We start from the raw sequence: 24,732 nt of genomic DNA on the forward strand, positions 1-24,732 counted from the left end.
ACACCTGCAGGATCTGGTGGTCACATACCAGCTGCACATTGCAGTGAATGGAATCCCTTTTGGTTGATGAAGTCCACTGAGTGTAGCGATGGAGACCTGAATACCACATGGGTGCAGTTAATCACACCCTGCACCCGTGTGAATCCCAAGATCAGGGTGAATCCAATGGCCCTTGCATCCTGGCTGTCCCAGTCCCAGGCGAAATGCACAAAGTTGTGTTCCATGGAAACAATGGCACCTGTGACCTCATGGATGCATTCGTGGGTGGTGGATTGTGAAATCCCACAGGGGTCATGTGGAGCCCTGAAAGGAGCCACTGGCATAGAAATTGAGCGCCACAGTCACTTTCACAGCCACTGGCAGTGGATGTCCTCCATGTCCCCTTGGCGCCAAGTCCAGTAAGTGGCAGATGTGAGCAAATAAGTTCCTAGACATGCGCAGTCATCGGCGAAATTGGGTTCTCGGTCATCTGCAGGAATGACAGGATCTATAGACCCTGGTTGTCACTAGGCGCCGACCAGCCACGGCTCACTGTCGCTCCTGGGCAGTGTGTGTGGGAGCCCCTGCTGCCCCTTCTCATGAGGTTGCTGCTCCTGCCTTTGCGCGGTCAGGAACCTCAGTCACTCTCTCTTCCATCTTCTACTGTCTCTGTCGGCCATAAGGCATACAGCTAGGTCACCATGATTCTGACATGGTCTTCCTGCAACATGAAAGAGAGAGAGAGAGACGTGGTTATCATGGCTGTACTTAGCACCGTTCCTGGCCCTGTGTGACTGCCCCTTAACGCTTCCCGGAGAGTGCTGGTCACCCCTCAGATAGCCACAGATGAGTGTGCTGCATGACTGCCCTGTCAGCCTGCAGCATGGGGGAGACAGCTCCTTACTGGGTTGCTGAGATTGCAAGGGGCTGTGAGCACCTCCAGCAGCGACTGCTACATGGCCAGTGCTGTCGAGGAGATTGTACAACGTGTGCAGTCGAGTCGGCTTTACCAAAACAAGGGATTGGTATTGGGCATCAATATGGCACCAGATTTACCAACAGGAAATCCATAAAGTGATACATGGGATCCAACAAACAGCTAATATCTCCAATGACATCATTATTCATGAAGCCAATAGAGAAGGAAATAATGAGAGGCTGAGATTAATATTGGCTTTTGCAGTCCAGTAAAGTGGTCACGGACTCCAGTCTGTGCTGTTTGGGAATGTTATAAGGTTTGGAGCGCCTGGTGGCCCTTTGGTGCCTCTGCATTGTTTGCATGGGTGGGCAGGCTAGGAGCCCAACCCAAATCATATCACTGTGGCTGTGCTTGAAGTGTCTCAGTTGCAGAGGAATGGTCAGGTGTCCCCACTGCATGGTCACTTCCCTCACCTACCCTGCCCCCACCTCAATTTCTGGTGCGCGGGATCCAACACCACGGCAGCAGTTCACCCCCCCCCCCCCCCCCCCCCCCCCCCCCCCCCACATCCCGCAGACAACTGCAACAGTCGTCTCCAAGGCTGGGCAGCAGTTGCTCCCCCGGACACCAACCCCTCCAAAAACAGTCACCTCCGAGGCAGGGCAGCACTTCACCCAGGTCCCCTGGCGCCCTGAAGCCTGCAAAGCGACAGGCGATCCTGGCGAGCTGTGGGAAACGATGCTGCTCACTCACCTCAGTTCCCCCAAATTGAAGGCCGCCAAGTGCATGGCACCTGTATGCTGTTGTCAAACACGGCAACGTGCTTTCTCACCGATGTGGACTGACGACCCAGCAGGGGTCCAAGAGCCTGGCGGGATAGCCTTTTAATGATATGCCGATGTAATAAGCTCCCTGGCAACCGTTGGCAGGAAACGCCGCCTGCTGTTGGCGGTCTGAGCGCAAGATCGCAACCTGCCTTCCCGCCGTTGGGAAACCAATTGCGCCATATTGTCCGCGCACGCCACCTATCACGCCCGCTACCAACGGGCATGGAAAATTCCGTCCATTGGTGATGAGGATAAATATGGAGACATTTAGGATTGCGTCACGGCATTTGCTGGAGCTGATATGTCGGCAGTCGGGCAATTGAGCCGTTGGATCCAACAGTGGTGCCAGTACCATCAGTGTGAAATATAAAGCTGGCTGGTGGAATTTGAAGCGTGTGCTGACAGTCGTGGTCTATTTTTGGTCGAGGCGATGTTTGTGCACAAAGCACAGCGACGGGCCTTGTTGTTCAATGTGGGTGCTTCGGTGAGGGAGTCCTTCAAGATGTTGCCCCTAACGCAGAAGGAAAGGTGGATTATGAACGTGCAATGAAAGCTTTGAAGGACTATTATGTGGTGATGCCAAATACCATATTCCAAAGACATGTTTCCCATTAGATGAGACAGAAAGAGGGGGAAATAGTCACCCAATTTGTGACTTGTTTGAGGCAGGTGGCATCAGATGGATGCAATTAGGTTGTGACAGATCTCAATAACCAGGTATTGGATCAGGTGGTCCCACATTGCAAGTCGGATAAGTCGGAGTGTCAGCTGCTGGAAAGAGGAGGTGACTTAACATTAGATGACACTCTGAAAATAGCAGCTGCTTTGGAAGCAGAAGGATGGACAATTTCACAGCATCAAACTTTGTCCCACTTCCGCCACTGGCGTGACAAAAATTGAGGTTGACCGAGTGGCACAATAGAATCCAGATCTATGCAAATGTTGACAGCAAAAACCTGAGAGAGAGTGTGTCAAATGTGGCAACTTGGAGAACTGTGGAAAAGATACCTACTGCCTGTCAAGGGAAAGATATGCAGAAAATGTGGGAGCAAAGACCATTTTGCCAAGAAGTGAAGAAGCAAAGCTAAACAGAGATGGAAGCCTGGCAAACAATACAAAGAAAAGAGAGATGAAAGTAGCACAACTGAACTGAGTTGAAGAAGATGCAGAGAGTGAGGACACAAACCGCAATCGTGGATACATGTTTTCTATCAATAGGAGCAGCCATGAGAAAGTTCCCGTGATTGTTGGTGGTGTTGAAGTGAGCATTATTGTAGATTCAGGCAGTGACAGTAATGTCATCGACAGAGCACTGTGGGAGGAGCTGATGACAAAGAGAATCAAGTGCACATCTCAAATATGTCAAAAAACTCTCTCCTTACACATCGAAAACCCTACTTCAAACTGTTGGATGCTTCATTGTGGATGTGAGAGCTGGGGGTTGGAATGTAGAAGCAGAATTTGTAATGATTGAGGAGGATAGTGAGCCTCTTCTGAGCAGAGAAACTGCCCAAGCCTCAGGGGTGCTACACAAGAATTCTGTGAAATCCTTTGTGAAGGACAGGAGTTTGGAGCAGTGTTTCCAGGAATCAGGTAGTTTACACACCTGCCAAGTGAGATTAACCATTGACAAGTACATGAAGCCTGTAGCTCAGCCTGTACACAGAACACGTTTTGGTCTGAGGGGGAATGTTGAGGCAAAGATCAAGGAACTGATCGGCCAAGACATCATAGAACCAATTGAAGGACCAACACCATGTTGTGGTTGTGCCTAAACCAAATGGTGATATCTGACTCTGTGTTGACATGCGACAGGTGAATGAAGCGACAGTGAGAGATCATCACTCAATTCCCACTGGGGACGAAGTCTTTCAAGAGTTGTCAACAAACAAGGCATTTTCTAAATTAGACTTAAAGTGGGGATACCACCAGCTGGAGTTCATCCTAATTCAAGGTAGGTGACAATCCAACCAAAGGAGAATCCAACCATCGCTCCTTGACATTCAATGGCATTACCATCACTGAATCCCCCATTATCAACATCCTGGGGGTTACTATTGACCAGAAACTGAACTGGACTAGCCACATAAATACTGTGGCTACAAGAGCAGCTCAGAGGCTAGACGAGTAACTCATCTACTGACTCCCCAAAGCCTGTCCACCATTTACAAGGCATAAGTCAGGAGTGTGACGAAATACTCCCCACATGCCTGGATGAGTGCAGCTCCCATAACACTAAAGAAGCTGTACACCATCCAGGACAAAGCAGTCTGCTTAATTGGCACAATATCCACAAACATTGACTCCATCCACCAACAACGCACAGCAGCAACAGTGTGTACCATCTACAAGATGCACGGCAGGAATTCACCAAGGCTCCTTACACAGCACCTTCCAAACTCATGATCACTACCACCTAGAAGGACAATGGCAGCAGATAGATAGGAACACCACCACCTGGAGTTTCCCCTCCAAGTCACTCACCATCCTGACTTGGAAATATATCGCCATTCCTTCACGGTCGCTGGTCAAAATCCTGGAACTCCCTCCCTAACAGCACTGTGGGTGTACCTACACCACAGGGACTGCAGCTGTTCAAGAAGGCAGCTCACCACCACCTTCTCAAGGGCAGTTAAGGATGGGCAATAAATGCTGGCCCAGCCAGCAAAGCCCACATCCTGTGAATGAATAAAAAAAAACTTTCATCACTCATTGTGGACTTTACCAATTCAAGGGATTGTTATTGAGCATCAACACAGCACCAGATTTACCAACAGGAAATCCATAAGGTCATACAAGGGTTCCCAGATTTTGTGTGATTTAGCGACAGAACATGAAAGTGGAAATCAGTGTGGAGCAACAATTTGTGATTTAAAACAATGAAACTTTAAGTTGAAAAACTTCAAATCTTGACACAAGGCTTAGATGTGAACTTTTAGGTGTTGTAATTATGTTCAAAACAAAAAGGGTGCATGCTGAACACTGCTCTTCAGATTTTGAAGTTCCTGTTTGTGATGTTTGCAAGAACACAAGAAAGCAATTGGAGTGGATCATTGAGGAGCATCAAATTACACAGCGATGATTATCACAAGGGATGCCACAGTTAAAAAGAGAAAGGGAAATTAGAAGTTCAGTTTATGCTTGTTGAAGAAACAGAGAAACAGCACCTCCACAAAGTGAAATACCGAACAAATGACTGAAACATTACTGGACTGTGACTTTTTTTTATTCATTCATGGGATAGGCCAGCATGGCTAGGCCCGCATTTATTGCCCATCCCTAATTGCCCTGGAGAAGCTGGTGGTGAGCTGCCTTTTTGAACCGCTGCAGTCCATGTGGTGTAGGTACACTCACAGTGCTGTTACGGAGGGGGTTCCAGGATTTTGACCCAGCGACAGTGAAGGAAAGGCAATATAGTTCCAAGTCAGGATGGTGTGTGGCTTGGAGGGGAACTTCCAGGTGGTGATGTTACCATGCATCTGCTGCCCTTGTCTTTCTAGGTGGTACAGGTAATGGGTTTGGCTGATGCTATCTAAAGAGGCTTGGTGAGTTCCTGTAGTGCACCTTGCAGATGGTACACACTGCTGCCACTGTGCATCAATGGTGGAGGGAGTGAATGTTTGTGGATGGGGTGCCAATCAAGTGGGCTGCTTTGTCTGGGATGGTGTCAAGCTTCTTCGGTGTTGTTGAAGCTGCACTCATCCAGGCAAGTGGAGAGTATTACACCACACTCCTGACTTGTGCCTTGTTGATGGTGGACAGGCTTTGAGGAGTCAGAAGGTGAGTTACTCTCCACAGGATTCCTAGCCGCTGACTTGCTTTTGTAGCCACAGTATTTATGGTTAGTCCAGTTCCGTTTCTGGCCAATGGTAATCCCCCATCCCCAACCACTGGGGGATTCAGTGTTGGTCATGTTGTTGAATGTCAAGGGGCAATGATTAGATTCTCTCTTGTTGGAGATGGTCATAGCCTGGAACTTCTGTGGCATGAATGTTAGTTGCCACTTGTCAGCCCAAGCCTGGATATTGTCTAGGTTTTCCTGCATTTGGATATAGACCACTTCAGTATCTGAGGAGTCGCGAATGAGGCTGAACATTGTGCAATCATCAGTGAACATCCCCACTTTTGACTTTATGATAGAAGGAAGGTCATTGATTTAGCAGCTGAAGATGGCTGGGCCTAGGATACTATCCTGAGGAACTCCTACAGTGATGTCCTGGAGCTGAGATGATTGACCTCCAACAACAACAACCATCTCCCTCTGTGTTAGGTACGACTCCAACCAGTGGAGAGTTTCCCTCCTGATTCCATTGTGGCTCCTTGATGCCACACTCAGTCAAATGCTGCCTTGATGTCAAGGGCAGTCAGTCTCAACTCACCTCTGGAGTTCAGCTCTTTTGTCCATGTTTGAACCAAGGCTGTAATGAGGTCAAGGTTCATGAGGCTGAGTGGCCCTGGTGGATCCCAAACTGAGCGTCAGTGAGCAGCTTATTGCTAAACAAATACCGCTTGATAGCACTGTTGATGACCCGTTCCATTACTTTATTGATGATGGAGAGTAGACTGATGGGGCAGTAATTGGCCTGGTTGGATTTGTCCTGCTTGTTGTGTACAGGACGTACCTGGGCTACTTTCCACATTGCCGGGTAGATGCCAGTGTTGTAGCTGTACTGGAACAGCTTGGCTGGGGGCACAGCAAGTTCTGGAGCACAAGTCTTCAGTACTATTGCTGGAATATTGTCAGGGCCCATAGCCTTTGCAGTATCCAATGCCTTCAGCTGTTTCTTGGTATCATGTAGAGTGAATCAACTGGCTGAGGACTGGCATCTGTGATGCTGGGGACCTCTGAAGGAGGCCAAGATGGATCATCCACTCAGTACTTCTGGCTGAAGATTGTTGTAAATGTTTCAGCCTTATCTTTTGCATTGATGTGCTGGGCTCCCCCATCATTGGGGATGGGGATATTTGTGGAGCCTTCTCCTCCAGTGAGTTGTTTAATTGTCCGCCACCATTCACGATTGGATGTGGCAGGACTGCAGAGCTTAGATCTGATCCGTTGGTTGTGGAATCGCTTAGCTCTGTCTCTCACTTGCTGCTTATGCTGTTTGGTACGCAAGTAGTCCTGTGTTATAGCTTCACCTGGTTGACAACTTATTTTTAGGTCTGCCTGGTGCAGCTCATGGCATGCCCTCCTGCACTCTTCATTGAACCAGGGTTGATCCCCTGGCTTGGTAGTAATGGTAGAGTGGGGGATATGCCTGGCCATGACGTTACAGATTGTGGTTAAATATAATTCTGCTGCTGCTGATGGCCCATGGTGCCTCATGGTTGCCCAGTCTTGAGTTGTTAGACCTGTTCAAAATCTATCCCATTTAGCACAGTGATGGTGCCACACAACACGATGAAGGGTATGCTCAATGTGATGACGGACCTTTGTCTCCACAATGACTGTGCGGTTGTCAGTCCGACCGATACTGTCGTGGACAGATGCAGCTGCGGCAGGCAGCTTGCTGAGGATGAGGTCAAGTATGTTTTTCCCTCTTGTTGGTTCCCTCACCACCTGCCGCAGGCCCAGTCTAGCAGCTATGTCCTTTAGGATTCAGCTAGCTCAGTCTGTAGTGGTGCCTTTGAGCCACTCTTAGTGACGAACATTGAAGTCCCCAACCCAGAGTACATTCTGCATCCTTGCCACTCTCAGTGCTTCTTCCAAGTGGTGTTCAACATGGAAGAGCACTGATTCATCAACTGAGGGGGGACAGTACATGGTAACTAGGTGGTTTCCTTACCCATGTTTGACCTGATGCCATGAGACTTCATGGGGTCCGAAGTCAATGTTGAGGACCACCAGGGCAACTCCCTCCTTACTGTATACCACCGTACTACCACCTCTGCTGGGTTTGTCCAGCCGGTGGGACAGGACATACCCAAGGATGGTAATGGTGGTGTCTGGGACATAGTTGTACTCATGGAATTATACTTTACAGACAATGTCAGGCTGTTGCTCGACTAGACTGAGACAGCTCTCCCAATTTGGCACTAGCCCCTAGATGTCAGTAAAGAGGACTTCACAGTGTCAACAGGGCTGAGTTTGCCATTGTCGTTTCCGGTGCCTTGGTTGATGCCGGGTGGTCTGTCCGGTTCAATTCCTTTTAGACTTTGTAGTGGTTTGATACAACTGAGTGGCTTGCTAGGCCAATTCAGAGGGCAGTTAAGAATCAACCACATTGCTGTGGATCTGAAGTCACATGTGGGCCAGACCTAGTAAGGATGGCACATTTCCTTCCCTAAACCAGATGGGTTTTTATACGTCAATCGACAATGGTTTCATGTTTATCATTAGAATTTTAATTTTAGATTTTTTTTTGGTGCACTGACCTTACCTGAAATTTGTAATTGAAGAAATTCATTCACTCGGTGAGTTCGGAAAATGATGATTTGTTAAATTTTTTTGCAAATTTTATTGCAGTATGTTTAGTGAGAGATGGAGTCTAAGCACCAAGCAGAATGTGATGAAGGAAAATTTGACTGTAAATGTCATACTCAAATTTGGAATGTTGGAGTGAAGGAAGTTTGACTTAAGTGTTATTGTTAGATTTTCAGAATTCACACCATTGTTTGGAAAGTTGTCATTTAGGATTAATGCACAAGTTCAGGTGAAGAAGAGAAACGGAAACAAAACTAAGGTGACATGCTGAATGTGTTTGGATACTTGAGTTCTACTGCATTGCCTGTTGCGTACTAATGAAGGTTAACCAAGGTCAGATAGCACATGGTCAGAAGTTAGTCAAGATGGCAGACTAAATGTTGCAACACCTGCAGCTAAATCTGTGATTTTTGAGAGTTGTTCTTTCAGCCGGAGATGTGACACCATGGACTTCAGTTTTGCTGACCCATCTATAATGAGCTACTTTAGAACTCAGTCAAGTTAGTCAAACACAATTTGCCTTTCACAAATCTGTGCTGGCTGTCATTTATTAACGCGCATTTTTTCCATGTGACAATTAATTTTGTCTTGAATTATTGCCTCTCAAAGTTTGCCCACTGCTTAGGTAAGGCTGACTGACCTGTTGTTGCTGGGGTTTATCCCTCACCCTTTTTCTGAACAGGAATGTAACATTTGTAATCCTCCAGTCCTCTGGTGGCACCCAATGTGTCGAAGGATGATTGAAAGATTGTGGCCTGAGCTTCTGCTATCTCCACTCTTACATCCCTCAGCAACCTAGGATGCATCCTAAAGGTGACTTTTCAACTTTAAGCACTGCTAATCTTTTAACTATGTCCTCCTTGCTTTTATCCTCTCCAATTTCTCAACTACCTCCTCCTTTACTGTGACATTTTCAGCATCCTTTTCTTTAGTGAATAGAGATGCAATTTAGTAATAACGCTTTCTACATTTCTGCCCCAGGTTGTTAATGAACAGGAGGTGACCAGGCACCTCACCAAAGACCAGGTCCTATTGGGGAAATCAGTAAATTCAAACCATCTCTGGCTGATTTGCAGTCTATCTTGTTATAGTCCCCTTGACGCCATTAGTCTTAATTTTTGCACAAAGCCCCTCATGTGGTGCTTTTATCGAAAAATCTTTTTAGAAATACAAATGCGTGACATTTTTACATCCCAAACTAATTCTCAATGTCCATGGGCAACATTTTAAAAAGATAGAACAATGGCTTCTTGCACTGGCTATTGACTGGAAGAAAGCTATTGTCTTGTAACAGCTGGTTATCTACACAGTAATATCATACTATGCAACATTCCCTCTCTCCTTTCTTTTCTCGCTCAGAGTTTATTCACTTGAGTGCATGGGGCCTTTGAGTTTTCTGGTGCAGCCGCACACTGGCAGTTATTTGTTGACTGGCTGACTTGTTCTGTGCCTGTGTGGGAACATTTGGGTTACCCTGTGGTCACTCAACTTGGAGGGAATATTGATACTACGATTTTTTTTTAAAAGTCTCATATTGATTGTGGCTTTTATTGTTTTCCTCTCCGTCATAAGTATTTTGCTGTCTTGGCTCATACAGAAAACTCTGCTCACTAATTATGGTTAACGAAATCCCAGTCTTTACCATTAAAATAAAAGCAAAATACTGCAGATGCTGGAATTCTGGGCCAGAATTTTCAGCTCGGCGTATGGGCACGCGCCTGACATACCCGAGCATGAAATAAAGCGCGTTGCCTTTGGCCAAGCGTGCCGATGTAAACACACACTCTCGCAATATTTCAGTAGGCGGGCGCACGATGATGACAGAGGCGCACCCGCCATTTATTAAGTGGCCAGTTAAGGCCTTTGAGACACCAATTGTCTCGGAATTTACGTGGTCTGTGCAATTTTCAGGTCTTTGCGTGGGCTAAACGGGCAGGTGTACAGGCCACAATTTCAAAAATCTCATCCATGGGGTGGGATAAGAGGGGCCAGTGGGCTTGTAAATGCGAGTAGTTTGTAGTTTAGGATATAGCTAGCTGCTGCTTGCTTGTGTGAACAGGGCATCTTCATTTCGCTTCAGAGCTGCATTGACAGAAATAAGAGGCTTCAGTTCAGGGCTCGGTGGTGTTTTCCAGGCCCTCGGAGGATTCATACCACTTGGGACCTTCCAGGTATCAGACAGCCTTCCTTTACCCTGGTAATGGGGATTGTGGTCTCTGCTGGAGGCACCTCCTCTGAGGAGGGAGAGAGGGCCAAAAGAGGGAGGAGGCCAGGTGTCCCTACTCAGCCTCCAGGGAGCGACCCGTGGGAGGAGTGCCGTAGGCACAAGGGGCGAAGGGCCAACAGGAAGTCCAAGACAGAAAGGGCCGCAGAAGGCGCCATTATTCTGCTGGAAGGCGCCATTATTCTGCTGCCAGGATTTACAGGCGGTGAAGCTGCCACCTCAATATGTCTGAGGTGCAATGCCAAAGGAGGCTCCGCCTCTCAAGGGAGACAGTGACCTCCATTTGTCAGAGGATCAGCCCTGAGATGGCGCTGGAGTGGCCCTCAACTTCTATGCCTCTGGCTCCTTTCAGGGCTCAGTGGATGATCTGCGTGGAGTCTCCCAATCAGCTGTCCACACTTGCTTCAAGCTGGTGACAGACAATCTGTTCAGGCAGGTATTGACTTTCATCCACTACCATGAGGATGAGGCCAGCCAGGGAGAGTGAACCAGAGGCTTTGCAACAATTGCTGGCTTCCCCCGTGTCCAGGGTGCTATAGACTGTACACATGTGGCCATCAAGGCGCCAGCAGGTGAGCCCGGTGCCTTCGTCAACAGGAAGAGTTTCCACTCCATGAGCGTACAGATAGTGTGTGATCACAGGATGCAGATTCTGCAAGTCTGTGCAAGGTACCCTGGGAGCTGCCATGATGCTTACATCCTGAGACACTCCCCGGTGCCGAGGCTCTTCAGTGCTCCAGCCCAACTGGATGGATGGCTGCTGGGTGACGAGGGCTATCCTGTCAAAAGGTGGCTCATGACGCCTCTCCACCATCCACAAACAGAGGCCGAGCAGCTGTAAAACAGGAGCCATGCCTCCACAAGGGCAGTGGTAGAACCATAGTTCTTCTCAAGATGTGCTCCCGATGTCTGGACCGTTCAGGGGGCACACTCTAACACCCCCCAGATCATGTGTCACTGATAGTGGTTGCATACTGCACTCTCCACAATCTGGTGCTGGAAAGGGGGGGATGCAGTGGAGAAAGAAGATCTTGATGTAGCTGCACAGGCAACAGACAATGAGTCCTGTAGTGAGTCCGAGGACGAGCATGGTCAGGAGAATGCTGAGGGCATAGACGCTGACCTGGGCAACTTCCAGGGAGGCAGGGATACCCGGGATGCTTTGATCCAATGCTCCTACAGCTAGCCTACCAAATAAGAACTACCACCACATACCAGAGCTGCAGTCTCAGGACTCAATCCCTGACAGGACCAGTTCCTTGGTCAACAACATACACCATGTGCATTTCAATAAAGTTTAAGGAGAAACACATCCACCATAACATCATAGTTTACCCTGCACCTGTAGAACAAATGAAGCATCCAGGGGCTAGCTGCACAAAAGCACATTTAATTAACTGGTGCCTGGCAAACATGCTACAAATTAACATTGATGGGTGTTTTCCATCACACCAATAAATACTGAATGGAAAAATGGGGGAAACAAATATCGTCCGTGATAAGCCCGTGTTGTGATTAAGGTGCTTTAAGTTTTCGCTTGCGGGTGCTACGTCTTGGTGCTCCCCCCTCGCTGGCACCAGCATTGGAGACAGCCTGCTGACTCTGCTGTCCTGTTGACCTTGATGACCTTGGCGGGTGTCCTCTGGCCCGTGGAGCCTGTGCTGGCCCTTCCTGGAAGGGAGCGGCCAGTGCCACAGCTGACATCTCCCCAGTCAGCGCAGCCTCATTGGATGCCACAGTTACTGGCAGAGTAGCGGAGGAGCTGCTACCCTCATCCAGAGTGCCCTGAAAGGAGCCCGCAGAGACGACAGGCAGCTTGTGTGCCAACGTGTGGTTGTCTGGACCTCCCTGCTCACCATTGATAAACAGGCATCTAGCTGGGTACTGGGTGCCCAATCCATCTCCCACACTGACACTGACCACCTGAGGTCATTGCCGCTGTGAGGGCTTGCAGGTGCGAGTACAACCCCAGGAACCCCCGATTCAGTTCCTGGAGTAGCCTCTCCATGAGAGTCACCACTCTCTCCATGGAGGAGGCATTGAGCTTGGCCATGAGGGTCATTGCATTGATCACACTCTGCAGGGACCCCTCCACAATGGAGCCCATGGCACACGTTCCCTCATGTATCTCCGCCATATCCTCTGGCACCCTGCTGGATGACCAGCATCTGCTGCCTCATGGACCACTCCGGAGGCACATCATCAGCCATCGACAATGTCCTGGTCTCCAGCAGTCCTCCGACTGCCAACGCCCTGGACACTCTCTGCCTCCGCCTGCACCTCAAGTGAGTATGAAGTGCCCTCACCAATGTGCAGCGAGATGGTAGCCGGTGATCTAATGCCCTGGTATCTGCGCTGGTGCCTGCTTGAGAGAGCAGGTGTGACAGGGGTTCTGATCAATGTGGTCCTCAGGGGTCAGGGGTGGGCCTTCAGACTCCTCATCCCGAAAGTGAGCCTTAAAGGAAGAACAAGGACATGTCATTGGTTGGAGTTGTCACACTGTTACTGTGCATGCCTGGCAGCCTCTTAAGACAGAGATATGCATCAGGGTGCCCTCATCTTTCCATTATCAATGGGGATTCCAGGTTCGAGGATCACATCAATATAGAGACTACAGTAGAATGGTTGCAATTACTGATATTCTTGCCTCAGTGCACTGCACTCTTACCTCCCTGTGGCACACCAACCTCACTGTGGCCATTTTGCCCAGGCACATGCAGCCTCTCCAGCTCCAGGGCCTCCTACTCATTGTGAGTGAGGATTAATAGGTGTGGGGGGGTTCCCCGCCAGTACGTGACCTCTCTGCATCATTATGGGATGTTTTTGCCTGAAGGGATAGAGGAGCATGGATTAGTCCACTCTCTAACTGCAGCGCCATTGCAGCCTGGCCAGACCCCACCTGAGGAACACCTCGCAGGGCTCAGCCGATTCATGACTCTGGAGCTGCAAGGCACTCAGTCCAAGCAGCCAGGGCTCACCACCCTTGGCCAGCTCCTGCCTCAATGACATTTGCCACTCACACTCTAACACCTCTGAGGTCCGCAAGGGGGTTGGGGGGGGGGGGGGGGGGACGGGCAGCTCTTAACTGCTCTGCAAAGTGACCTATGCCAACAGGGTGCTCACCCTTCCCGATCGCAGGCGATCATCGAAGCACTTCCGGCACTGCAGCCATGTGCGCCTCACCACGTCGTGGCTGCTGACCCAGGGCGCCAGCTCCTCCCAGGCCTTTTTGGTGAGGTGGGGGGTGGGGGAGCCTCCTCCTCATCCCTAGGGACAAGGGTTTCTCTCCACGCTACCACCTCCTCCAGGAGGGCAGCGAGGCTCTCATCGGCGAAACGCAGGGCTGAGTGCCCCGCCGACCTGCCTTCCCACCTGCCATGTCCACCCACAACGCTGTCCACCACGACATCTGCGTCCTTCAGTGGCTGCCTTCCGAGGGCCGCCGGGTCGCCATTGGACCCAGCGGACATTCAGCACCCGCCCCTGCTCGCCCCTTCGTGCTCATTCCGCAGCCGCGTCTTACGCTGGACGGGCCTTAGTTGGCGCGTCCGCGTAAAATTGCAACGCTGCTGCTGATCGCAGGCGACACATCGCCCACCTCTGCCCCCGCTGATCCCGAACGCCCATGGGCAAAATTCCGCCTATAAAAACAGGAAATGCTGGAAATACTCAGCAGGTCTGGCAGCATACGTGGAGAGAGAAACAGAGTTAGCGTTTCGTGTCTGGATGCAGGGAGGATGCTTCCCCTGGTTGGGGAGTCTGGAATCAGGGGCCACAGTCTCAGGATACGAGGCAGGCCACTTAGGACTGAGATGAGGAAACATTTCTTCACTCAGAGGGTGGTCAGCCTGTGGAATTCTCTCCCACCGAAGGCTGTGGAGGCCGGGTCACTGAGTACATTCAAAAAAGAAATTGATAAATGTTTGGATATTAGAGGCATCAAGGGGCATGGAGAGAAAGTGGGAATATGGCGTTGAGATAGAGGATCAGCCATGATCACACTGAATGGCGGAGCAGGCCCTCCAAGGGCCGAATGGCCTCCTCATGCTCCTAGTTTCTATGGCCAGAAACTCACCTCTGTCTGGCGGGCCGGGTGGGGGTGGGCTGGGCGGGGGCGGGCGCGGAGCTAATCGCTACCTGCGATCAGCTGTGCGCCGCCATTTTATATGGGCAGGCCTATTAAAGTAGCGATTGGCATGACGCGCGGCCGGAGGCACGGGCAGGGGGGACGGGGAGGCTGGTGAGGGCAGGGAGAGTCGGGGCCTGCGCACGGAAGAGCACAGAAATCTCTCTGCAGCACGGAGTTGCCTCAGGCAGATTAAGTTGGTAATGGGAATCTTGAATAAAGGATCTGAAAAATTATTGAAGCATGTGCCCTCATGTGGGTAGCGCCACATGAGCTGGGACATGTTTGTACAGTTAGCAAAATTTATTTAATTATTTCATTCCACCTTCGGGAAACCTCATCCCACCCGTAGATGAGGTTTCCTGAAAAATGTGAAGGCCACTTGAGCTCTTCGCCTGCCCCCCGCCCGCCTTAAGGTTGGACGGGCAGCACTGGTAACAACTTTAATCGTTTTTTTAATGCCCTTAATAGGCCGTTGACAGTTTGGCGGGCGCACAGCCGCCTCTGGCGTGTGCCTGCCGAACGAAATATCTAAATGACGTAAGATGACGTCGGGACGCACGCCCGATGTCATTGCGCGTTGACATGTCAGGCCCGCCCCTGCACACCGACTGCAATATTCTGGCCTATGTTTCCATATGACTATTGATTCCATGAGTACGATTATGTCAGGCTGTTACTTGACTAGTCCGTGAGACAGCTCTCCCAACTTTGGCACTAGCCCCCAGATGTTAGTAAGGACGACTTTACAGGGTTGACAGGGCTGAGTTTGCCGCTGTCGTTTCCGGTGCCTAGGTCAACGCTGGGTGGTCTGTCCGGTTCTGATCTTCTGAGGAAGTCATACGGACTTGAAACGTTAACTCCTTTTCTCTCTCCACAGATGCTATCAGAGCTGCTGACTTCTTCCAGCAATTTTTTGTTTTTATCCCAATTTTACCACCTTATCTCATGCACTGTTTTAATGCAGTAAAAACAACCAAAATAGAGACGGATAGGGGGCGTGTGGTCGATAGGAAAAGACTGATCAGGAGATAAGATTACTGCAAAGAATAATGGCTCCTTCTGTTGTGAATATGCAGGAATTGGTGGATTTGCTGATGTTGAGTTGCATTGGACAGTGCAAAATGTAGATGACTTGCAAAAAGGCCAGCTGGTCTATTTGGCCCAGTTTCTTTCAGCAGACCTGAACAATAATGTATTTAGTCTAGTGAAGGAGCCAAATAACTGCAGGTAACGTCTCCAGTAAAGGATTAAAAGCTCTGCAATTTCTCTCCCTTCCTGAAGGTAACTGAGTGAAAATTCTAATACAGTGATCTGACAATGTAACATATGCTGTAGTACCCTGACCAGCTTGCTGGCTGTTCCAGCTCAGGAACGCTCTGGTAAGAAAGCAACAAGGTGGTTTCAGGGGAAGCTGGAACTGCTTTGATTTGGAGTATCGTTTTACAGGCCTCTCCAAGTAGAAAGAGGAGAGGATTTTTCTCCTGCTGCACAGTGTCTTTTAATGTAGAGCAAAATTTTAAAATGAGTGACATTTCAAAATGGCGTGTATTTTGAAATTTAACAATTAAGTTTTTTTTTAATATTTCTATGTGACAAACGTTAGTGAATACAGTGGACACAGCAGCTTCTTATTTTCATTCTCCCAAGAGTTTTGACCCTTTACCTTTACAACAGGCACCACCTTTGGGTCAGACAGTCAGCAGGTCGCTTCCTCCTGGGCCTCAGCTGTGACTGCTTGAAAACTTTCTACCCAGAAGCACACGCACGTGACCCAGAGAGGCTCTTGGTTGTGGTTAACCCCCACCGCAGCATGCCACCAATGTCATCTGTTCATCAAAATCTCTCCCTCTTTCCCTTAGGGAGATGCCTAGTATCCATTCAGTCCTTCCCACAAAGTCAGAATTGAAGGGGCAAATCTGCAATGCCAAGTGTATAGTAGTACAGGCTGATGCCATATAAGGCACCCTCTGTAGTTTAGGCAATTAAATTCTCTTGGCTTATGATAATACCAGGATTCCTTGAATATATTACTGCCTTGCATACTTTCATTATTAAACAAATTATGTGAAACACAAAAGAGGGTTATTCTGACAGGTACGGAAAGTAGTGATAAAGGGATTTTTCTCTGCCTTTGTAAACATTGGGATGAAAGATTATTAGCATTAGCACAAATAAGTACTTGTGAGCTACTGGCACTGTGGAAATATCATACCATGGAAAGTAGCTGGTTTTGGATAAATAATGTATGTTATCAATTCAAAAATGTGCTCGAGCTTTCTTCAATATTTGTGTTGATAGTGGAAAAATTGCAGAGACAACTCTTGAGAAATTTGGGCCAGGATTTGCTGCAATGGTGCATTGCAGAGCAAATTTTTGGCAAATGACTTTAATTGGACTCTTTAACCTCACCGCTCACATTGCATTACTCCTTTGCTGCAAATTGCTGAGTTTGTTATGAATTAATAACAGCGAGCACGGTCATGATTTTCTCAGCAATTTCTGGCCCGTTAAGTAAAGTGCGCAAAATACATTGTTGGTTGAATTGCATTTGGTCAGTGGAAGAATGAGCTTCCCTCATTTGTTGTATTAATGGGACTTTGGGTATGCAGTGAACTTCATACTGACTGAAGCAAGGAATGCATTTTCAGGCCCATCTCCCTCCTCTCGCCTATTGACAGGAATATGTAGAGAAGTGGCTGCTCTCTGTAAATCACTGGAATATATTTCTTGTTACTGTATAGTTAGGATAAAACATATAAAACAACAATTCTCAATTTCATTTGCTGCTTAGGTATAAATGAATTGGTGCCAAGGTAAAATACATAAAAAGGTGCATCTCTCTGAAGACTGGGAACACAATTAAGGAGAAATTGCTTTTCTCCCCAGAAGCACTATAAATAAATACAATGCTGAGTGTATTGCTTAACACAAAGCAGTTTAGCTATGTAATGATATGTGCAATCGTTAACATCATTAATATTTTATAGTGTTTAACCATTTGGTATTAATGTCATTCTTACATTTTACTTTGTCAAAAGTGGAATTAATCCTTTTACACATTAATCTACATTGTTTTAAAAATGTGCCTTATCAACACATTTTCCCAAACTTCTTTTTTGGTAATGGAAATTTCAGTCTAGATCTCCATATGCTGGCACAGGTTTAGGTATTCAAAACAATTAATTGAACCCAGAGTCTTTAACAACTTTCCCCCACGTTAGAAAGCATTTATATTTCCAAATAAAGTGAGGTATAGTTTCAGTTTGGATTATAATACTTCAGAATAGCTGGAATGTTTATCTATTGAAGGGGTCAGTCCCTTTATACCCAGACTTGTAACTAGTGACAGATTAATCCTAATACTTCAGCTGTTATCTTTGCATTTTGTACATTTGATGTTCTCACTGCACTGTATTTATGAAGGATGAATTGAATGAGGGAATGATAAATATATTTGTTTGTTAAACCAGTTTGTTTTTTAAATGGTTGCAACATTTATTGTACATTCATACTGGGGGGAACTAATGGGAGAAAATGGATGCCACTTGCGGCAATTGAATGCTGGCAGTCTGACCACTCAAGCTCTGGAAGCATGACTCACATGCCTGTAACTCCAAATCGGTCGCTTGAACTACATGGATGTCATTGAATAAAGTGACTGGTCAAGCTGCATGTCCTGCTTGGCTACAGAATGGGCTATTAGACATGGAAGAATTTAGCCTCTCTTTTTTGGCAGGGGGCTGGGGTGGGAAAGGACATTTGGTGGTGAATAGAGAAAGCAACATTATCCAGACTTTCTCATCTATGTTTATTCTTTTAATGCAGTCGAGACACTTTGGGTGGTTATTATGAATACAACGATGTCGGAAGTTGCCAAGAAGTTATCCATCTGTACCACCTGCTGTGGTCGTCGACAATCCTCAACATCGTTGGCTTATTTCTTGGGATCATCACAGCAGCAGTCCTTGGATCCTTTAAAGATATGGTATTGAACTCTCTCTGCTTTCGTTATGCAAGTTATTTTGGAATAATGTCACATTGCCTGCAGTGTAGTTTTTTTGTGTGAGGTAGGAGTAAATAAGAACTTTCTTTCTCCTTTTCAGAGCAGAGATGGGGGAGAATCTCCCTCCAAACCATTCCACTTAGGTACATATCTCAGCAGACATTCCCAGTGTAGTACTGAGGGAGGGCTGCACTGTCAGAGGTGCAGTCTTTCACATGAGACATTAAAGGAAGGTTTGCCCGTCAATTGGATGTAAAAGATCACCTGGCACTACTGGGGAATTCTCCCCAGTATCCTGTCCAATATTCATCCCTCAGTCAATATCAGTTATCGAATCATGATCTCATTGCTGTTTGTGGGATCTTGCTGTGCACAGTTTGACCACTGCATTTGCTACATTACAATACTTCAAAAGTACTTCATTGTCTGAAAAGTGCTTAGGTACGACCTGATGTTATGAAAGGCACAAATAAATGCAAGTTCTTTCTTCTATTAATCACATTGCATTGGCCAAGCAAGAAGGTAACAAGCTCTCAGATAAAAACTTGCCTTTCCCCTTTTCAGAGCAGAGATGGGGGAGGATCTACCTCCAATCCATTCCATTTAAGCACATAATCTCGGCAGACACACCCAGTGCAGTACTGAGGGAGGGCTGAACTGTCAGAGGTGCAGTCTTTCACATGTGACATTAAAACAAATGGCAGCTGAAGTTCAATGCAGAAAAGCGTGAGGTGATTCATTTTGGCAGAAGAATGTGGAGAGACAGTATAAAATAAAGGAAAAAACTCTAAAGGAGGTGCAGGAACAAAGGGACCTCGGTGTATATGTACATAAGTCATTGAAGGTGGCAGGGCATGTTGAGAAAGCAGTTCATAAAGCATATAGTATCTTAGGCTTTATTCATAGGGGCATTGAGTAAAACAATAAGGAGGTCATGTTAAACGTGTATAATACACTAGTAAGGCCTCATCTGGAGAACTGCGTCAAGTTCTGTTGCCTTGAGAAGGATGTGAAGGCATTGGAGAGAGTACAGAGGAGATTCACAAGAATAATTCTAGGGATAAAGAACTGTGGCTATGAGTATAGATTGGATAGGTTGGGGCTGTTTTCCTTGGAGAAAAGAAGGCTGAGAAGAGACTTGATGGAGGTCAAGATCCTGAGGGTTATGGACAGGATAAGTAGTGAGAAACTGTTCCCACTCAAGAGCACATCAAGAACTAGTGAGCACATCTTCAAAATAATTGGCAAAAGGAGTAGAAGTTTTGTGAAAAAAAAATTTTTCACCCAGAAGGTGGTTGGAGTCTGGGACGAACTTCCTGAAAGGATAGTGGAGGCAGGTACAATTGAGGTATTCAAAAGAGAATTGGATTGCTATCTGAAAAAAAAAGAATGTGCAGGGTTACAGGGTTAGGCAATAAATTGGGATTGGTAGAATGTACTTTCAGTGAGCCAGTGCAGACTCCATGGGCCATATGGCCTCTTTCTGCACTGTAAAGATTCTGTGATTCCATTCTAACACTACCCTGTAACTTGATCCTGGAAAAGGTTTGTAATAACCTTTGAAATGAATAGTTGCTCTTTCTCTGTTTCCCCATGAGGACACACCTCAGCAGTGGTCCTGGCTGAATCCCTCAGATGTCTCGTACTTTTTACAATTCTGCATTATTTTGTGCTCATGTAATCCTCTGGAATTTCATCATTTGTGATTAAGTGTGTGTGAGTAATGCAAAGGAATTCATTGTTGGATTAAGAAGAAGCCATACAAATTATTTATTACTTTGTTTGGAGTAACTAAGCCCTTACGTGAGAAGGAAACTTTGGCTATCACTGCGCTTTCATTAGCAATGGACAGGGAAAGATCATCTTTTGTACAATAAAAGATCCAAATATTGCATGGATATTTTTCTTACAAACTGGGATGAAACAAAAATGGTAATAGCCTATGTTCTGCCTTTTTAAAGTAAAGTAACTGAGTATTGCTGAAAAAGACATTTTGTCAAAGGTTTTTGTCTTGTACTCATCGGGATAATCGCAAGAATACCAATGTTAGGGGAACCAATAACTTTATACTGTATGAGAAGAGAGTGCTGATTGGTTGACAAGTGGACTCTGATTGGTAGAGGCGTTACCATGGAGGATGTATCAATCAATGGTGACTGACAGTTAACTTCCAAGCATTGTTTGAAATTTAAACCAGGCAGCTCGACTCTGGTCAAGGCATTGCCCTGAGGAATGAACCAGCGAATGGCCGTCACTTATTTTGTTTAGCTGAAACAGGCATAATGAAACAGACATGATCTTTCTATCTGCAAAGAACAGGGCCCTGTGTATTAATACTGGAAGCTATGTATATTAATACACAGGGCCTGTTCTTTGCAGACAGAAAGATCATGTAAACACATGCCTGTTTCAGCTAAAGAAAATAAGTGATAGCCATTCACTGATTCATTCCTCAGGGTAATGCCTTGATCAACTGGAATCAAGCTACCTGGTTTAAATTTCAAACAGTGCTTGGAAGTTAACTGTCAATCACCATTAACTGGTGCATTCTCCATGGCAACACCTCTACCAATCAGAGTCCACAGCTAACCAATCAGCACTCTCTTCTCATACAGTATGAAGTTGTGCTTCCCTTGACATTGGTATTCTTACGTTAGCTCTGATGAGTGCAAGACGAAAGCTTCGACAAATGTCTTTTTTTCAGCAATACTAAAGCGAATTTGGAGTTCTGATTCATTTGCTGATTTTTATAGTGTCAGATATATAGAACTGAGGCGACCACAGGAAACTGAAATTAAAGTAATTTTAAATCTGGATTGAGCCCAGGTCTTGGCTCGGCATACCTTTATACATATGAATTAGGAGCAGGAGTAGGCCATGTGGCCCCTCGAGCCTGCTCTGTCATTTGACAAAAATTGTGGATATCCAATTGTGGCCTCACCTCTACTTTCCTGTCTACCCTCTATAACCTTTGATTCCCTTGTAAATCAAGACTCTGTGTAACTCAGCCTTAAAAATATTCAATGACCCTGCCTCCACTGATCACTGGGGAAGAGATTCCACAGACTAAAGAGAAAAATGTTCTCCTCATCTCCATCTAAAATGGGAGACCTCTTATTTTTAAACTGTGTCCGCTAGTTCTAGTCTCTCCCTGCCAAGTCCCCTCAGGATCTTATATGTTTCAATAAGATCACCTCTCAGTCTTCTAAACTCCAATGGATACAGGCCCAACATGTCCACCCTTTCCTCATAAGGCAACCCTGTCATCCGAGGAATCAGTTGAGTGAACCTTCTCTGAACTGCTTCTATTGCAATTGTATCTTTTAAGTAAGGAGACAGTACATAGTATTCCAGATGTGGTCTCATCAACACCCTGTACAACTGTAGCAAAACATCGCTACTTTTATATTCCATTTCCCTTGCAATAAATGACAACATTCCATTTGCCTTCCTAATCACTTGCTGTACTTGCATACTAATTTTTGTAACTCATGTACTTGGACACCCAGATCGTTCTGTACCACAGGGCTCTGCAGTCTGTCTCCATTTAAATACTATATTGTTCTTCTATTCTTCCTGCCAAAGTGGACAAGTTCATATTTACCATATTAGATTCCATTTTTCCCACTCACTTAACCCATCTGTATGCCTTTGCAGACTCCTCATGTCCTCTTCATAACTTACTCTCCTACCTATCTTTTGTGTCACCAGCAAATTTAGATACCATACATTTGGTTCCTTCATCCAAATCATTGATATAGATTATAATTAGTTGAGGCCCCAGCACTGATCCCTGTGGTACTCCACTTGTTACAGCGTGCCTCCCTGAAAATGGACCATTTATCCCCATTTTTCTGCTTCCTGTAGGCTAACCAATTCTCTATCCATGCTAACGTGTTACCCCCTACACCATGAGCTCGTGTAGTAACTTTTGATGTGTCACCTTCTCAAATGCCTTTTGAAAATGCAAGTATATCACATCTGCAGGTTCCCTTTTATCCATATTGCTTGTTACTTCCTCAAAAAACTCTAATCAATTAGTCAAACATGATTTTCCTTTCACAAAACCATGTTGACTCTGATCACATTAAGATTTTCTAGATGCCCTGCCATAACCTCCTTAATAATGGATTCTAACATTTTCCCTGTGACAGATATTAGGCTAACTGGCCTGTCATTTCCTGCTTTCTGTTTCCCTCCTTTCTTGAGTAGAAGAGTTACATTCACTATTTTCAAATCTAATGGGACCTTTCCTGAATCTGGGAATTTTGGAAAATTACAATCAATGCACCTACCAACTCATCAGCCACTTCTTCTAAGATCCTAGGATCTAGAAACTAGCTTATGGCGAGTGACTATAGGGACTAGCTTATAGAAATTTAATGATGTGTGCCTGCCAAAGCATCCATAATAGCAGGGAGCATGTGCAAGCACATTCTCAGCCAGATGGCTGCCATATTGGCGTACACACCAAAAGAGATGTCTAGGGGGCTTATGCCTGAAATGGGCTTTGTCCTTTGCATATGCAAAAAAGGGGACTAAAAACATTTAGGCTGGCCAGTGTCATGTTTTTATAATGATATAAAAGCACCAATCACTCGTTTGGGATTGAGTAAACACATTGTGGGTTAAGTTACTTGGACTAGGCACATAACATATGTGATAGAAAGCCTTAATACAGCAGCAGCAGAGCTGTGTATGCTGTGTTCTGCTCACAGACCAAAGTGAAACTGAGACTGGATTGCATGACATACTTTCCTTCGAGTGATGGCATGCTGTTATCCCTTAAGGGCATGTTACAACAGCTAGAACCAATTTCCAGCTCCAAAATCCAGTAGGAAGGTTTGGAATATTCTGATTGTTTTTGAATTATGTTCACCATAATTAGAAAACTGAAATACAATATCTATAATACATGATTAGAACTGTAAGGTGAGCACATGACTTAGGATGACCATGAAGACCAGGATTCATTCATTCCTGTGCTGATTTAGTTGATGGGCAGGGGATTTTAGAACTGGTTTCTCTGTCCCTGGGGTAGGCAGAGAACATTCACCCTGGATTTCTGCTCCATAATCACTACTGAGTGGCCCCCGCTAAGGGGTAGTTGTTAATGCAGACAGCACAGATACCCCATTAACTGACTGTATGAAACAAAACCCACACATGGATTTGAGTTTGTATTTTCCACACAAAGAATAGTAGAAATCTGGAATACTGTCCTCCCAAAAGGCTGTCGATTCTCGCAGATATTTGGCTTTCAAACCTGAGATAGACACATAGAGTCTCTGTTAGGTGAAGGTATAGAAGGATATGGATCAAAAGCTGAGAAATAGAGTTGAGGTACAGGTCAGCCATGATCTAATTGAATGGCGGAGCAGGCCCAAGGGACTGAATGTCCTGCTTATGTTTCTATGCAGAATGGAGTTGGCATTTGAGGCAGTTCAGAGGAGGTTTACTAGATTGATAACTGGAATGAGTGGGCTGTCTTATGAGGAAAGGTTAGACAGACTATACTGGGTTTGTTCCCAAAGGAGTTTAGAAGAGTGAGGGATGACTTGATTGAAGTATATAAGATCCTTAATGGTACTGACAAGGTGGACATGGAAAGGATATTTCCTCATGTGGATGAGTCCAGAACTAGGGGGCACTGTTTTAAAATTAGGGTTGGCCCTTAAAGGACAGAGATAAGGAGAATTTTTTTCTATTCTTTTTATTTGTTCGTGGGATGTGGGTGTCATTGGCTAGGCCAGCATTTATTGCCCATCCCTAATTGCCCTTGTTCAACCACATTGCTGTGGGTCTGGAGTCACATGTAGGCCAGACCAGGTAAGGGCAGCAGATTTCCTTCCCTAAAGGACATTAGAGAACGAGATGGGTTTTTATGATAATTGGCAATGGTTTCATGGTCATCATTAGACTTCCAGATATTTGAATTCAAATTCCACCATCTGCCGTGGTGGGATTTGAAATGAGGTGCAGTCCAGTGGCAATACCACTACACCACTGCCACCACTTCCCCTCCCTTCTGGGCGTTGTGTGACTTTGGAACTCTCTTACTCAAAAGGCGGTAGAGGCGGGGTCATTGAATATTTTTAAGATGGAGGTAGATAGATTCTTGTTAGGCAAGGGAATCAAAGGTTATTGGGGGTAGATGGAAATGTGGAATTTGAAAGACAAGCAGATCAGCCATGATCTTAATGAATGGTGGAGGGGCCAATTGGCCT

At 46.2% G+C, this 24,732-nt stretch overlaps 1 protein-coding gene across 1 annotated transcript in view; it reads left to right on the forward strand.

The window, feature by feature from the left end:
• tmem255a (transmembrane protein 255A) overlaps window positions 1-24,732 on the forward strand; it is a 119,901-nt gene that overhangs the window by 86,255 nt on the left and 8,914 nt on the right. Inside the window, exon 7 of the mRNA XM_041195219.1 lies at window positions 18,328-18,487. Coding sequence (XP_041051153.1) covers window positions 18,328-18,487 — 160 coding nt within the window. The remainder of the gene's footprint in view (window positions 1-18,327; window positions 18,488-24,732) is intronic.

This window comes from Carcharodon carcharias, chromosome 9, assembly GCF_017639515.1.
Source record: "Carcharodon carcharias isolate sCarCar2 chromosome 9, sCarCar2.pri, whole genome shotgun sequence".
Lineage (NCBI taxonomy): Eukaryota > Metazoa > Chordata > Chondrichthyes > Lamniformes > Lamnidae > Carcharodon > Carcharodon carcharias.